This window comes from Heliangelus exortis, chromosome 4 (genome assembly GCF_036169615.1).
Source record: "Heliangelus exortis chromosome 4, bHelExo1.hap1, whole genome shotgun sequence".
NCBI lineage: Eukaryota > Metazoa > Chordata > Aves > Apodiformes > Trochilidae > Heliangelus > Heliangelus exortis.
The window spans coordinates 4780367-4796964 of NC_092425.1; the positions used below are offsets into that span (position 1 = coordinate 4780367).

A 16598-nucleotide genomic window follows, 5' to 3' on the forward strand; every position below is an offset into this window, starting at 1 on the left:
CTCTCATTAGCTGATGGTCTCTGATCTTTCAGTTTAAATAGGCTGCAAACTCTGCAGGGCTGGGACTGTCCTGTTTGCTTTTACATTGGCTGGCATGCCAAAGGAAGCCTCAGTGCCTCAAAGCTTGCCAAACTTAAACCTGAGCTAAAGAAATTACTGCACAATTATTTATCAGCAAATAAAAAAGATGAAAAAAAAAGAAGAAAACAAACCATAGGCTGAGCATCCCAACTCCTGGAAAGCACTGGGGACATCAGTGTCAGAAGCTTTGCAAAACAAAACAAAATTGATGCTCATCTGCCTGCAGGAATGAATACTTTCTGACCAGGCCAAGCTGAAAAACTTTGCTCCATAAAATTTCTGGTTTGTGACATCTCATCCTCTTACCTGACATCATTACCTCCATGGGCAAAGGATCCAAAGCAGGCTGTTAAGATCTGGAGGAAGTGGAAAAGCAGGTGGACCTGGGATGTGTCCTTCTCTTCCTTATCCTCTTCCACAGGTTCCAATGGGGGTCTGTTAGGGTCTGCAAGTTCAGAGGCCAACTTCATTTCCACCCCACCTTCCTCTGCCTCGATTTCTGCCTCAGCCACTGCGTTGCAGTAGCTGGAGTAGCTGTCGTAGCGAACTCTCTTCTTGGAGTAGGCAACAGTGTCCCCCACTAACTTCTCACTGTCCTCTGGAGCTGAGACATCAGCTGCCTTGAAGGAAGAATGCACGGGCATGCCACAGATGGCAGCTGTGTAGCAGGTGTAGCTGTTGTTGCGTCGCAGCAGTTTGTAGTTGTTGTCTGGGGTGGGCCTGTCATCCGTGGCCCTGTCCAGGTGTATTTTCTGGAGCAAGTCTTTGTACAGGCCCGAGTCCTTGTGCACGGTGTGGTAAACGTGGCCGTCGCTCCTTATCTGCCCATCAAAGCTGAAGGTGCCATTGGAAACGGGTGATTTCACTGAGGTGTGTGTCATGGAAAAGGCCCTTCCTAAAAAACAGCAGAGATTTAGAGCTTTTAGGTCTCTGAAATATCATAGAATCATAGAATTGGCTGGGTTGGAAGGGACCTCCGAGATCATCAAGTCCAACCCTTGATCCACTACCACTGCAGTTCCCAGACCATGACACTGAGTGCCACATCCAGTCTCTTTTTAAATATCTCCAGGGATGGAGAATCCACTACTTCCCTGGGCAGCCCATTCCAATGTCTGATCACCCTCTCAGTAAAGAAATTCTTTCTAATGTCCAACCTAAACCTCCCTCGGCACAACTTGAGACCGTGCCTTCTTGTCTTGCTGAGGGTTGCCTGGGAAAAGAGACCAACCCCCCCCTGGCTCCAACCTCCTTTCAGGGAGTTGTAGAGAGTGATGAGGTCTCCTCTGAGCCTCCTCTTCTCCAGGCTGAACACCCCCAGCTCCCTCAGCCTCTCCTCATAGGTTCTGTGCTCGAGTCCCTTCACCAGCCCAGTTGCCTCCTTTGGACCTGCTCCAGCACCTCAATCTCCTTCCTGAGCTGAGGGGCCCAGAACTGGACACAGTACTCAAGGTGTGGCCTCACCAGGGCTGAGCACAGGGGCAGAATCCCTTCCCTGGACCTGCTGGCCACGCTGTTCCTGATACAGGCCAGGATGCCATTGGCCTTCTTGGCCACCTGGGCACACTGCTGGCTCATGTTCAGCTTCCTGGCAATCCAGACTCACAGGTCAATATAACTCAGTTTCAGTTTACATTTCCTCCCTTCACAAGCCAATAAAACAGCTGTGATTCAAAAGTACAGGACAAAGAAAATCAGTTTGCAACACATGTATGAATAAGCCAAGATTCAGTTCACAGCAAAATAAACTCTCTCATCTTCTGTGCAAAAAGAGCTTTGTTCCAGCATTGGGTTTTCCCCAGATACTCTGTCTTACCTGCATCAAGTCACTTGGGATCACCTATTCAAAGGTGATGCTTGAAGGCTAAAAATGCTCAGGTTCTTTGAAAAAGCAATTTCTATAAAATTCATTTTGTGCTAAATAAGCTCTGCTTTTGCTGAGGTTTTCTCAATGTTGAATAGGCACAGGAAGGATTTCAGGAAAGGTGTTTGACTTTAATTTCATACTGAATATGAGACCACTTGTCAGAAGTACCTATGTTTAATAGACGTAACTATTACATACCTTTAAAAATAATTAAAAACCACAAGGAGTAAAAAAGTTCATGTTCTGCAGAAATGTTTCCTCAGCTATTCCAACATTTTGTATATGTTATTTCCATGGACATTATGATAGTTATTGCCACATTTAGCATTAGTGTACACTGTAGGCCACATGTCACAGCTAAGGCAATATTTATGAAGAAACTCTTCTTCATTTCATGACTGCCCAGAAACTTTCCACTGTGCAACATTCAGAGTTGGTTTTAGCTATTTTTTGACTGGAAAAACACATCCAGAGGGCTTCACGTTATGACTTATTTGATTTTGTAAGGATCAGTTGAATACATTAGGCATTTATTAACCAAATTACAGGGCTGTGTAGATGTCAGCAAAGTGATAACAAAGTCAGTAGACCACTAAGTGGGGTGGGGCTGTGTGTGCAATCTCACCACATGAGAGAACAAAAAAAGAGAGAGAACAAAAAAAAATTTATGCACACAAGCCTACTTCTTATAAATATACGTTCACAAAACAATGTGTAAGATTTTTCTAGTGGACACCCTCCAAACAGTCATAAGTTTGTCAACTAAAGCCCAAATCTTTTCATCTTCTGTGACAGTATGCTTATCATCTTTATGTTGAGTTTAACCTTCAGACATCACCAATTTGTGTTCTCTGTACTTTTCCACACTTAAAAGGATGAAAATACCATTAAGGATACAAAGCCAAGAAACAAAGGAAGTAATTTTTGTTTTCAGATGTTTCTAAAATTGAAATACAGCCAAAGAAAATGTAATTGTTTAAAGCCCTCTCTAGAAAAATGTCACTTGTCAATAAGCATCCTTCCCAACAAGTGCTGAAGAGGGATTAAGTGCTGGAAATCCCAGACACTAACTTATCATTTACACCAGAGACCCACTTGCAGTTAAGAAACCCTATTGAAAATGGGAGAAGATAAACCCTCTGAGCTGTCTTAGTTTCTCACCATATGGCACACGGGGATGGTTTCCATTTGCAACAGTATCTGATGCCCCTGCAGCTTCTGTTACTGATCCAGTGAGGGGAATGGTGCTCTCATCAGATGCTTTGGCACCAGGAAGCTCTTTAAAGACTGGTGTTTCTTCATCTTGAATTTTATCAAGACTTTCATCTGATATCCTTGACAGTGCAGCATCTTTCTTTAACCGGCCTGGGGAAATAACAGGACTGTAATTTTAAACCATATCTATCCTATATGCTGCTTACATTTCCATTCTTTGCACTAATGGCATAGATTAATGTGGATACAATAACCTAGCTCTATTTCATACACATATTTATTTATTACTTACTTCTACAAAATTCATCTGAGAAAATTCTAGAGCATCTTTGTTTCTTCCAACAAAATTCGCTTTAGTAGGAAAGTGAAGGAAAACATGAAGCTGCTCAATTACTTATGAAATCTGTATTTTGAACCTGAACTTACTGAGAAGCAAAGCAAACAAGCAAAACACTATAAAGCTAAAAGCTGTGATCAGCCTAACTTGCTGAAACGTTAAATAATAATTCGGATAGATTTTTTTCCTCTTTAATGTATCCATAACAAAATATTAAAATTGATTGTATTCCAGGATTTAGTTTCCTGCTTCTACTAAACTCCAGAAGTGAGCACTGCAATGGATTGCCTAACAAGGTTTTTAATTTCTACCACTGCAGGTTTTTAAAAGCAAGGTACACAGATACATAAACAATAGTTTAAGCACATCCTAGCTGTGGGTGGGGACTGGGCTAGGTGACATCTCAAGGGCACTCCCAGCTCTGAAAATGAAATTTCCCATCATTTTACATCACTCACATTTTATCAAACAGCTACTTACCTTCTATTTTTCTCCTCATCCAGGGACACACAAAAAACCAGACGATGATTGCAAATACTAAAGATACACCAACTGATATGAGAGCAATGGCCCACATTGGCAGGACCAGACCTAGTACTGTGAAGGCAAAGAAATAAAAGCGAAGTAAACCATAAATTAACACGACTTATGTATCCCAAGCAGTCAAAGAGCAGTATGGTGCAGAAAAGCCTCTGCTCACTCTGTATTCAAAACCAATCTGACCAAGCCAATGCTTGAAATATATGTATCAGTGAGCAGAGTACTTCAAGGTCTAGCTGATATGCAAACATTTGCAGGTTTAGTCTCTCAATTCTCTGTTACTGATGTGTGGCCTAATTTCCAAAGAAGTCAGGGATAAATAAATTTGCAGCAATTTTATACACTTCTGCCTGTTAAACCTCATTGTCCATTAGGGTAAGCACTTACCTCACCTTTACTCTGGTCAGTACAGCCTGATTCTTAGCTGAATCTAAGCCATTATATGCTCGTATCAATAACTCATGTTCCTTTAAGTATTCTCCAATAGAGCTCCTTATGCTTCTTCAATTAAATGATCAGACCCTTAATGAAGAAAGAGCTTGGACTCTGATCCTTCAAACCCACATCTGCCAGACTATCTTGAAACTTAAGGGATTCATTCATCCTTGTGAGTAAATGTTGCCAGGACAGAGGCCTTGGAGGGTATATATGTATTTCCTGAGTATCAAAAAACAGAGTCTCACCTTTTCAGTCACACACTTAAGAGACTGCTAAGTCGAAACAGAAGGGACATTGAGATTCTTATTTCATTTATTTTGTTTAATGAGTCACTGCAGAGTGGCTGACCTACTTCTGGAGTACAACTAATGAGGAGCTGTTAGTTATACAGTTGATTTACTGTAAAGCATCTTGGAGATGTAGCCAATTAGACTAAAGAAAAAAGGAATAGTTGAGTTATGCTACCCTCAAATTGGGAACTTCTCAAGATTTTTATTAATTTCAGTAATGCCACACTATGAAGTAGAGTCTACTGGCTGCATTTATCTAGTACATCCAGTACACCATATTTTAGAGAAAACAAATGTCTATTCAAAAAGGGCCACTTTCTAAAACTTTCCTAATTCAAGGGTGTGTTCAGCAGTCTTTCTTCAATTGGCTGTTAGTTCATGGCTCTGGGGCAATAATCTAACTAAAGATAGCATTCAATGACCAGAGACTTCAATAAAGTAGTCGAGAGCACAGAAAATCTTTTTTTCTGAACTCTTCTGCTACAAGTGTGTGATTAAATGCACACTGCTTAAGTAAAGTTAAAAATAAACATGTAAATGTATGAACATAAAATGTTTATATGAATAAACATAAAAATATAATTATATTTAATACATTTGTACATTCTATATATAATACATATATTTATATTTATAATCTATATTTATATATGTATAGTTATTAAAACATAAATACAAATATAAAAATACAGTGTCAAATTAACTAGAAATATAAACAAACACAAACATATCCATATCCAACACAAACATACCCAATATTCCAATATTTGAAGGGGACCTAGAAGAAAGCTGGGATAGGGCTTTTTGCACAGGTGTGTAGCAAGAGGACAAGGGGCAATGGTTTAAAACTTGAAGAGGGGGAATTTAAGATAGACATTAGGAAAAAAATATTTCTTGTGAAGGTGGTGAGCCCCTGGCACAGGTTGCCAGGCAAACTGTGGCTGCCCCCTCCCTGGAAGTGTTCAAGGCCAGGTTGGATGGGGCTTGGAACAACTTGGGCTGGTGGGAGGTATTCCTGCCCATGCAGGGGGATTAGAATTGGATGAGCTTTAGGTCCCTCCCAATCCTAGCCATTCTATGGCTCTATGACATAAATGCACATAAAATTGACAAATATATAGATAAAGTCCTGAAAGTTACATGTATCATTTCCTTCCACTGCTTTGTAATGAAATCACAGCATCCAATCAAGATGCATTCAGTGCAGCAACAGGTTTGAAGCTTCTCATCCCTGAAGAGAAATTTCATTAATAAACTCCATGCCAGGTCTGCCACAGCAGTGACTCTGTTGATTTCCATGGATTTAATAGGATTAGACTGCAAAGAGCCTACCTGCTCCTACCACTCACTCTGAACCTTCCCACCTTGACACAAATATTTTCTTTTTTTTTTTTTTTTTTTTTTTTTTTGGTAGCTTCACTCTTCCCTGCTAACTGGAGTGATCAGGAAGTAGTCAAAAAAACACATGCACAAACAGACACACATAGGGAAGTATGTGAGTATATGATTTACTCTGCCCCTTATTAACAGGGAGATAACCTTGTTACGTGACAAGAGCAGAGGACTGTGAAACACCAGGGGACACCTCCCTGCCCTGCCATCCCCAGCCAACAGCTCACTCACCTGGTGCCCCCGTGTACATGATGGAAAACACATTAATAGCTATGGTAGCAGCATAAAACACTGGAAGTGCCCGGAGACCATTGGGCACTGGGTCTTCCTGCAGACACATCAGGAGAGAAAGGAAGCATTAGAGGGATTTTTCCACCAGATTTACATCAGTGTGAACAGCCATGAGGGAAAAACCTGCTCCTGAGTCAGGCAAGGCACCAAGGGTGGGTGATAAGGATGATGACCTGTGTGGTTACAACCAAATCTACAACGCTGAGCGTGGCAAGCACCAGAATTCTGAGGCAGCTGGACACTGTTCCTGAGAACCTGGGGGCAAGTTGTACTTTCAGGTCAGCTGCAGCCTTGCTGGGTGATCTGGGGGCAGGTTTTTTTCTGTGTTTTCTTACCTATCCTGTCTCCAAGATGAGAAGTCCCATTCTCTTGGCACAATAAAGGGTGCTGAGCAGGACAGGACTTTTGGGGAAGGGCTACAAGCACCAGCGGAAGGCATCCATTACCAAACCTTATTCCTAACCTCTCGGTTTCAACTGAGCCAGCCTGGAACTTTCCAACAGCTAACAGAAATCTCTGAAACATGAGGTGTCTGACCATATTAAACATGTAACACACATCAAGTGAGAGTGCCATGGTTATCACCCCATGGTGCCAGCCGCCCGCCCCAGCCCAGGCTCAGCTGACAGCCCAGCGGAAATGCTCCCTGCCAGCCAGGGAAAAATCCTTTGTAAAGAGACTGCTTTGGCCTTTTGAGGGGCTCCACGTGTTTGCAAAGAGCCTGCCAAAGCTAAGGGCTGGCTAATGTGGTTTTGTTTCTTGCTGCCATGAGCTATAAAAGGGAGCTGAGAGAAGGATACAGCCACCCTGCACTATGCCCCGGTCCTGATGCGGCACCCATTGTATCCCCAGGACCAGCTGCTATTCAGGAACATCCCCAGCAAGGGCACAAACCCCTACACCAGGGCATGGACTAGCAAGCTAAAAAGTTGCTCTTTTTTTTTTTATGCACACACACAACCAAGCCTGCAGCTGATTATGTCAGAAGCTCTGCAGATCTTACTACCTTGTAAATGGCAGTCGGAAGACACTTTGCTTAGTTTGAACTTTTTCTGGCTCTTGACTGCTTAAATATGTGGCTTCTATACAAGAGTTCATGTGATTTTGATGGCTAATTCCTTAAGGTTTTGAATGGTATAGAGGAACTTTTCCTCATCCTTTTCACAACCTGAGTAATTTTGAATATAAAGCTGTCCAATCACATCTACCATCTGCTTTTACCAGTGACATTTGTTTACATCAGAAATAAAGAATGATGAAGCTGAGGTTACCGGTGGTGTTATTTATAGCAAAAGAATTAATCCCTCATCTATTTAAATTCTCTGTATAACTGCTAATATAGTGCCCCTTATTTTAGGTCATTGTCACGTGCTGCACTCCCCATTTTAGCAAGTTGAATGGTGTGAGAGAAGTGGAAAGAGCAGATAAAAGTGTTCCGGTTTCCAGTTCATGCTGGGTGGCAGGCTAATTGTTATCTGCAGTACTGATGTAACCTCAAAGCTGCCACTTTTGACTGAGGTCACTAAAACCCATCAATTCAGGTTTCTTGAGAATCTAGAAAATAGCAGACACCCATCTTCTAATGTTTGATGTGGTAGAAAATCAAAGCTTAAAATTTCACAACCAAGTGAGAGTACCTCTGAGGGCCAACAGAACAGCTATGTGTACTCATACAGAAGAAAATTCAGTGTACCATCCTTTGATAAAACAGAATGTATAATATTAATTATCATGTACCACCTTCTAAGCCTCAAATACTTGTCAAATCACTTACTCTGAGCTTTCAGAACCACTAAATGCAAGTCCAATGGCTATGAAAAAAAAGGCTGGTCTCCTGTCAAAAAGGCAAGCCACAAACTTTCGACTCTGGAAATGGCAGCACTCAAATAGGAGGCTAGAACACAGCCTTCATACTGAGGATTCATTATAATATTGAGATTTCTTTACCTTTTTTAAAATGAAGAATCTAATCAGCACAAAGAGGACTCCAGACATCAAGCCAGATAACAGCGGGGAAATAAACCAAGAGGCAACTGTGTTGAAGAAATAAAAGAATGGAACATGAGATAATGACTATTCTTGCATACTACTTAAGCAAGTAATTAATGAGCAATAAATTTAAAAGAGTTCTTGTACATCTAGAATAAATGTTCTGTATGTTTACTTGCAACTGCTGCAACTCAATGTCCACTGACATTCATGAAAGTCAAATTACTGCTTAGGACTATTAGAAATGTCAGCCAAAATATTTCTTGATATTTTTGCAAGTTTAGCAGTTGAATTCATCAGGAAAGTTCCTTGTAGTTTGATGCAGGGTGGAACAAGAGAGCCCTGTAATTTCCTAATTGCCATGACCATTGCAAGAAAGTGGAAAGCAATTGCATCTAGCAGGATGTCAAGCTGCTCTCAGGGTAGAAGTCTTGATTTCCAAAATGCCACAAAAGCATCAACTGTAATGAATAACATGCACACATTTTTTTTTCAGGCCAGATTTGCAAGTGTCCAGGACTGATTTAGCTGAAGTAGGTGGCAAAACTCCCACTTATTTCAATAAGACTGGATTAGGGCAGTGCCCTGGAAATCTCATCCTGAGTGATTTATTCTTTGTGCCATATTTACCAGATTGATTCTGCTGTCATTGCAATCTCTCTTCTACTTCCAGTGGAATTTGAAAAAAAGAATATGCATTTCTCCAAATTCTCTAAAGCTCACTTGTATTTTTGTGCCTTCAGCATCAAGTGTTTTTAACACAGGGCTAAAGCTTGGGTTATAAAGCTTCCAAAAACTCCTTCACATCCCTGCTTGCCTGTGCTGATCTTGGCAGTGGGAGGCTGTGAGTTAAACATGTGCTGGATGCCCTGCTTTTCCCTCCCTGATGCTGGTGGGTGGAGAAACATGACTGTGGGCACTCACATGATGGTTAGTATTGCTGAGAGCAAGAACGAGGTGGTCTGAGCTGCCACAAAAAGAATGAGAAGAGGAGGAATGTCACCTTGAAGCCTATCTCTGAGGGACCATGTCCCTTCAGCTTACCACTGGAGGACTGCAACTTGCATCTTACCCATTTCTCCACTAGAGACACACTGCAGCCCTCAATGAACACAGCATCTTCTGAATGACAGGACTGGGGTGGAAAATAATCTAAGGAGGGAGTGCTACAGGTACAAAGCAGATTTCTGGGAATGGTTTTTTTGTTGTTTTTTTTTTTTACAGACAGAACACTCTCTTTCACATCCCATCAGGCATCAAAGAAACAACAAAGGAAACTATGAAGGCAGCAACACATACCAATCTTGACAAGCTGCATCCACTGAACTCCCTGCGTGCCAATTGCCACCAGAGAAAACCCAATGGTAGCACCCACGATGCAATGGGTTCCTGATATTGGGAGTTTCAGGAACGATGCAATCAGTTGCCAAACAGCAGAACCTAGGAAAAAAACAACCACCAACCGTATGGTTTAAAAAACAACAGGAACAATAATGTCACACAGAAATTCTTCGTTATGTACCCACATTCCTTTAGAAGCACTGCCTACACTCCACATGCACAACAGAGATCTCCTACAGAGAGTTTTGTTCCTGTTCTGTCTCTAAAAGCAGATTCTAAGACAGTTTAATAGCAGCTTTAAATGCTGCATCTTACTTATGAGATTTTTTTTTACTAAAAGCTCTTTATACTGCACGACAGTTCTGTTTTTTCATTTTTGTTTTGGGGTTGGTTTGTGTTGGTTTTTTTTTGCTTTCTTTTTGAAGGCTCTCAGTTTTTACAGCTTGTCTGATTAAATAAATAAACTGTTCCCAGTCTGGATCCAGCTTAGAAAACCTCACTCTGGAGAGATGGACTTGTAAGCCTCCAAGTGATCACTGTGAGGAAGCATCCCATGCACCTACATTCAGATGCTACTTGGGAAAGACTAAAACTGTGGGGCAGGGAGTTGTTACGTTTCTTCTAAGTTATGGATGGCTATGTGGTCTTTAGGAAAAATAGACAAGAATAAGAATAAGGACACTGTCACTGCCTTCATTTGCAGCTCACTGGGACACTGGAGAAATTCAGAACTGCAGAAATGTCTTTTCTTAGTCAAGGAGTATCCTTGGCATAAGGAAATAAAGCCCTCTAATTAACTAAGGGATGGTGGCTAATGGTCTATAAGGTAAATGCCATGTCTAGTGCCCCAACAGATGCTCTATGGAAGGATGTTCCCCAGGAATGCAGAAAGAAAATCAGACCCCAAGCACCCCAGGTTCATTTTCAGTCCCAACTTTTGGCAGTCGGATCAGATGACAGTCGGCCACCAAGCCCTCAAGGATGCAGCTCCATGGTCCAACTCATTTTCCAATTGCTCCTCTTGCAGTGGTGCCAGCCTCAGGGCACCAAGATCATTGTGGCAGTGACAGAAGATTTCTGTGGATCTTGTTTCACGCTAAAGAATCCCCAGGAAGATCTCTTCTTCATCTCAACACTTGATGTATTCAGACACTGCACCTTCATGTGTTAAAGAGGCCCCAGTGGCAGCAAACTGCCATGAGAGATCCTGCATTTTCTGGCTTGTGCCACCTCTCTTAACAGATCTGCAGCAGACACAGGTGATAAAACAAGATCACTGAACAAATCCCAGCCTTCGTGCTTAGTTCCAATAGGAGAGGATGGTTTGGAGGTCTAAAAATTGAGTCATCTGCAAATTGTGATTTGCTGGCATCATGTGTCAACCAGCTTCTAAAACTGATCTCTCCTGGGGTACCATCCCAAAACAACTGGTACTCCTATTGCTATTGGAAATTCTAGATCAAACAAGGAACACCTGCTCCTTATTTTTTTTGGCTTCTCTTTCCCTGTACTAGAATAAAAATAAATACACTTTGACACCTTTGACATGAACTTATGAGACCAGCAAGTGGAAGTGAGGTGAAAGAGAAAACAGATGGCAACATCTGTGAAGAGCCAAATAATCAGATAAGTGAGCCACAGATATATCAGTACAAAATACTCAGTTTGAAAAATAGGGAAAATGCAACCAAGACACAGCTGCACTGCAAATGTGTAATGAGGGATGGGGTTTTTTGCAGGACACACACACAGAGAACAGAGGGAGTATGGAATAATTTCTTTTTTAATTACCTTCACCTTGAAAACAGAGAAGAAAGAAGGAAAATGGTGGAGGACTGATGGAGTGTCTGAGAAGAACAATCTGTGGTCTAAAGAAGTTTAAGAAAACACATTAAGGAACAGAAGAAAATACAAAGTAAGCCAGAGCAAGACTTTCCTCTGGGACTTGCAATGCCTTAACCACCTACATCAAAGCTTTGACTTCTCTTTAATGTAAAATGCACGTTCCAAATTTTTATTTTTGCAAAGGAACCTAGGAAGCAGGAGGCTCACCAGTCCCAAACTCAGACTCTTCCCACCTGCTGACACTATGCCCACCCATTCTTTCCTCCCAGTCACTCTCTCCTAAAGAAAGGGGTGGCTGCACATTGCCCTGACCAAGAGTTGCCAGAGCTGGCTTTTGACTCAGGGAATGTTTCTTGCTCCCCTGATGCTGAAGGTACCACATCCATTCTCCTGAGGCTCTGGTGCTGTTTGCCAATCAAATACCACACCACCTGCAAGACTAGGTCAGTACTTTGCTTTGCTAATCCTGACTGGGGTGTCCTCTCTGTTGGTGGCATCTCCTTGGCTGCACCAGCTGCTGACTTCAGCTCCCAGCAGGATTAGAACAACACTGGTGTAATTCCTGAAAATAATCTGATAATGAATTAACACTAGGGAAATACTACAGTTCACCCCCAAGAGCAAGTCTCTAACTTCCCAACCACGTAACTAACAACATTTTAATACAGTACAAATTATGTTAGGTTTTAAAATGTTAATCCCATCGCTTCCTGCTGCCTTCTCTCTTAGAAGAGAAGGTCACCCTGAAAATCACCAGCTGCTGTTTGCTGCAAGCATCAAAGGATCTTCCAGCAACATCTGGAAAGAGGATACAGTGACTTTTGATCTCTCCCAGACTGTTGACTCATTTAAGCCTCATCAAAATTCAGAAGCTAAGTCCATTAACGAGCACATGAGCACATGAGAAGGGGAGATGGGTGATGCAGAGCCAAAACAGAAAGAAGAAAACATGTATGAAGGCTCAGAGAAAACACAGAGGAAAAAAAAAATCATACATCCAGAGAAAAGCTCTAGATGGATCTGAACAAAAGAAACCCTGAAATCTGAAGTTTGTAACTTGTGATTAATTCTGAGACTTAAAATGTGGAATTTCTTCTTAATACCCTTACTGGAGAAAGGGAATGCAACTGGTCATGAAGTTCACACAGGCTTATGTAAATAGGCATGCAAATAAGTTGTTTTCTTTGAGCTTCTGGTCAGTTGCCTCCACAGGGGGCATTTGAGACTTAAAACTTTGCCTGGCCAGGATCAGGATGCCATAAATAGATACAGAAGAGGAAAAAGACCCTTCCTTCAACTGGGACTGGAAGTATCCAGAACGTGAAGGTCCCAAGATGCAGGTCACTTAAATTTCAGAGGATTTACATTGCTCCTGGGCACACAAGGTGGGAAATGAAGGAGCTTTCTCAGGATGGAAAAGGAGAAATTATGCAAGTGGAGTGCTATTAAGAAGCTACCCTACAGTTTGTGGCAAAGACCAGAAATTTGCAGCTGACCTTGCAAGACATCAGGAAAGAGGAACTGATGGGGATGCCCAAGAGTATTTGATGTGGTTTAAATTGGCAGCCTCACAGGGGGACCACTGGGGGAAGAAACTGTGGTCCCAGCAGCAATTTTTCACTCACCAATCCCTCTTCTCCTTGGGCAGGGGAAGGTGGCCAACCTTCAGGAGGCTGAGGAGCAGTGAAAGCCCCAGAGAACCACCTCACTGTTTTCAAGCACACAAAGCCACCTCAGCCACCTCCAGAAACCAGAACTTGACCCATTAAAATTAGAAACAGCAAAACTTTCCCATTTCCCCAAAGGAACGGGGAAATAATCCCATATAGTAGACCTCTGCACAGATTCACCTATCTCACATGTAGGTGCTGCCTGAAAACTGTGGGGAGGTTGGTTAGATGGGGTAGCTGGGAATAATATGTAGGTCAGGGTCAAGGAGGCTTAAAAGTCCTTTTGAGTGGAACATCCCTTCCAAACAGAGGATCCTGAGATGGTTGCATAAATCACACTCCCTGTTCATGGTGTGCCATGGACCCACCAGACTGAAGAAGTGGTGGTGGGGTGGACAGCCTGCCCCTTTTCTGGGCTTCCTCTCCCACAGTGAAAAGGTTTCCTTCTTGCTGCCTCCTGCCCTTTAAAAGCAGGTTTGCTATTGATCCTTGAGGGAGCTCTCCAAAAGCTCACAAAGCCTCTTGCATATAAACAAAGAGCGTGGCTTAAAGTTACTTACCTCAGAACATGCTATCTGTTCTAACAGGAGATTTATTTAACTACAAACAAAAGCACAAGGAGTAGGCTAAGGTATGCTGAACTACTGCTGGCTTGGGTCAGAAAAAGTAAAAGGACCTTAAATGTGTGCCTATCTATCCTTTAGCTATGGACAAGGGTGAAGTGTATGATTAATCGTAACACCTCAGATAAAAAATCAGTTTAAGCAAATATATTTTGATTTTATGTCATTTAAAAAAATGTAGTTAATCCCTTCTCAAACATATTCATTTCTGTAGGATCTTCTGTAGTCATAAATGCTAGGCTCACATATTTTCCATTTACCAACAGAAAAATCTTCAAAATATTTTTTTAGTACCCTAGCAATACATATATGTGATCCACCATGCTAAAGGTTTTTCTGCTATTAGTTAAATGGCTGAACCATTGAGAAATATTATTAGAAGCATTAAAAAAACCAGGAGACTAATAAAACAAGTAGAGGACCCTGCATTCACACCAAACCAGATATGAAAATCCAGAATATGGGAAGACTTAATTAACAATATTCACAACGAACAGGATGACAAATACACAAAGAAAGTTATTTGGAATAGGAAAGTGTTACTTACCAACCATTGCACTCACTTCTCCTGCCATCAGCAGTGGGACAGTCTCGTTGTACAGATTAACATCAATGATACCTTTCCGAATCGTTTCTCCTACTTTTGCTCCCAGTAACACCGAGCCAGTGGTTTCAAAAATTGAAGCCAAAATGCAAGCCTGGCGTAAAGTAACCACACCAGAGCCCACAGCCGTTCCAAAAGAATTGGCAACATCGTTTGCACCAACTGAAAAGGCTAAAATAAAAGCTATGATAAAGCCCACAATGACCATCCACAGGTACTCATCCATCGCCATCTTTTCCCGAGTCGTAGATTACAGCTTTCCCTTTGAAAATAGTTAATAGTCAGGGCTGGAGGGCACCACACAAGTGATTTGGAAAGCAGATTTCTTGTAAACAATTCTGGAAGTTTTCTCTGGAAAGTGCTGGGTAGTGTTAGAATGTGAAGAAACTGCTAACTGCTGATTTTCAAACTGCTATAAATACTGTTCATTTGGCTGCCTTCGGTCAGCAGTGAAACACATTCCATATTTTGTTCCCAGACTGGTACAACTGTGATGCTCTGTTCTGAAACAGAAAAGAAATAGAAAAAAAAAAAAAAAGAAAAAAAGAAAGAAAAGAAAATTAAAAAAAAAAAGGGGTGTGGGGGAGTACTTAGCAGAGCCCATAACAATGCGTGTTTTCAGAAGTAAACAGATGATTTAAACCCACTAATGGGGTCCTACTTCAGCATGTGACTGTTCTAATCATAAAGCAATTCAGAAAAGGTTAAAATTAGGTCACCTCCAAAGCAATATTCTTGCAATATCACTGACCAAGAAAATCTTTTGAGCAACTTAAAAGGATTTGGAAAGATTGGGGGTTTTGTTTGTGTTGAATTTACCGAGGAGAGGGATCAGCCCGCTCTCTGGAAGGAGGATTCTTCTTGGCTCCTTGCATCCAGTGAAAGTGAGACATGTAAGAATGTACAGACCATACCACACAGCCTGATTCCCAGCTGATGTGGATCACCCAGCTCCACCAACCTCAGCAGAGCTCTCAGAATTTTATCAGCTGCAGCCAGGGAGGGATGCACTCCTTTGAAAAATTATTGTTTCTATATGCCTGTCTTGGAAACACCCCTGAAAATACCCTGAAAAGTATTAATATTCATCTATTGCTGCTTTCACATCCCATGTGGTAAGAATACAGTTTTCTTAGAGGTTCTCAATCACTGAACCAACACAATAAATGCAATATTCCAATGTATCCCTACAGCTCTGGAGAAGTACATAAAAAATTTTAACTCAAAATTTGAGCTCTCTGCTCTTTCCTATACATGGTTACCAATTACTAGCAGTTATTTATATCCAAACTATTGTTACAAATATCTTTTAGTACTTGTTTTAATAGTTTAAGTTTTACAATCACCCTTTGAATCTTAATTAGTATAATCTGAAAAATAGGTGCACCTGTTCAAGCCAAAAAAAGGACCAAGAGAAAAAAAATTTCAAACATAAAATCTTCATCATGCAAAAGACTGCTAAGCAGAGTGCCAGGGCTCACATTAATGCCAAGATGCCTAAAAGCTAGAAGCAAATTAGCTCAAATCATCAACCTCTTCTGAGGGCTGCTCCTCTTCTGCTAGCAGCTGCCACAAAAATGTCCCATGCCACCCTCTGCTTTCCTATCCATCCTGTTTGGCTCCAGAAAAGTGCCATTTTGGAGATGGCAAGAGGTTAAATGAACATTCAGAAGGAAACCAAAGTTAGCCAAACCCACGCATTTTAAGAAGCATTTCAGGAGATCAGGGGACAGCAGATGAAAAGCTCTGAGCCCATCTCCTGCTCTCTGTTTCCCCACAGTCACTTCAGTCTCATACAATATATCCACATCCACAGTTTCAAGACTATGCTTAATTTCTTTCACTGACCCAAGTGCAATTTACGTCCTGTGGTAGCAAGAAGGAAGGGTCTCAGAAACCTCTGAAACTATGGCAAAATTAAAAATGTAAAAAGATTTCACATATACCTGAGATGGTGGATCCCTGAGAAAAAACAACAGGAAAATACCACATATATAGGTAAGTGTTACCCATAAAACCCTTAAGTTGATGCCAAGGATAGATGCTTCCCCTAAATATACATGTTCAGTAGAAAT

At 41.5% G+C, this 16598-nt stretch overlaps 1 protein-coding gene across 8 annotated transcripts in view; it reads right to left on the bottom strand.

Annotated features, from left to right (window-relative positions):
* Positions 1-16598, bottom strand: part of SLC20A2 (solute carrier family 20 member 2) — a 58164-nt gene that overhangs the window by 18446 nt on the left and 23120 nt on the right. For 7 of the 8 annotated variants that reach the window (XM_071742712.1, XM_071742714.1, XM_071742717.1 and 4 more), the window contains 7 exons: positions 14467-15026; positions 9740-9880; positions 8399-8484; positions 6392-6488; positions 3981-4097; positions 3110-3313; positions 388-976 (listed from right to left, as the gene is read on the bottom strand). In XM_071742712.1, coding sequence (XP_071598813.1) covers positions 388-976; positions 3110-3313; positions 3981-4097; positions 6392-6488; positions 8399-8484; positions 9740-9880; positions 14467-14755 — 1523 coding nt within the window. In that variant the 5' untranslated portion in view covers positions 14756-15026. The remainder of the gene's footprint in view (positions 1-387; positions 977-3109; positions 3314-3980; positions 4098-6391; positions 6489-8398; positions 8485-9739; positions 9881-14466; positions 15027-16598) is intronic. The other variant, XM_071742715.1, reaches the window with a different exon arrangement.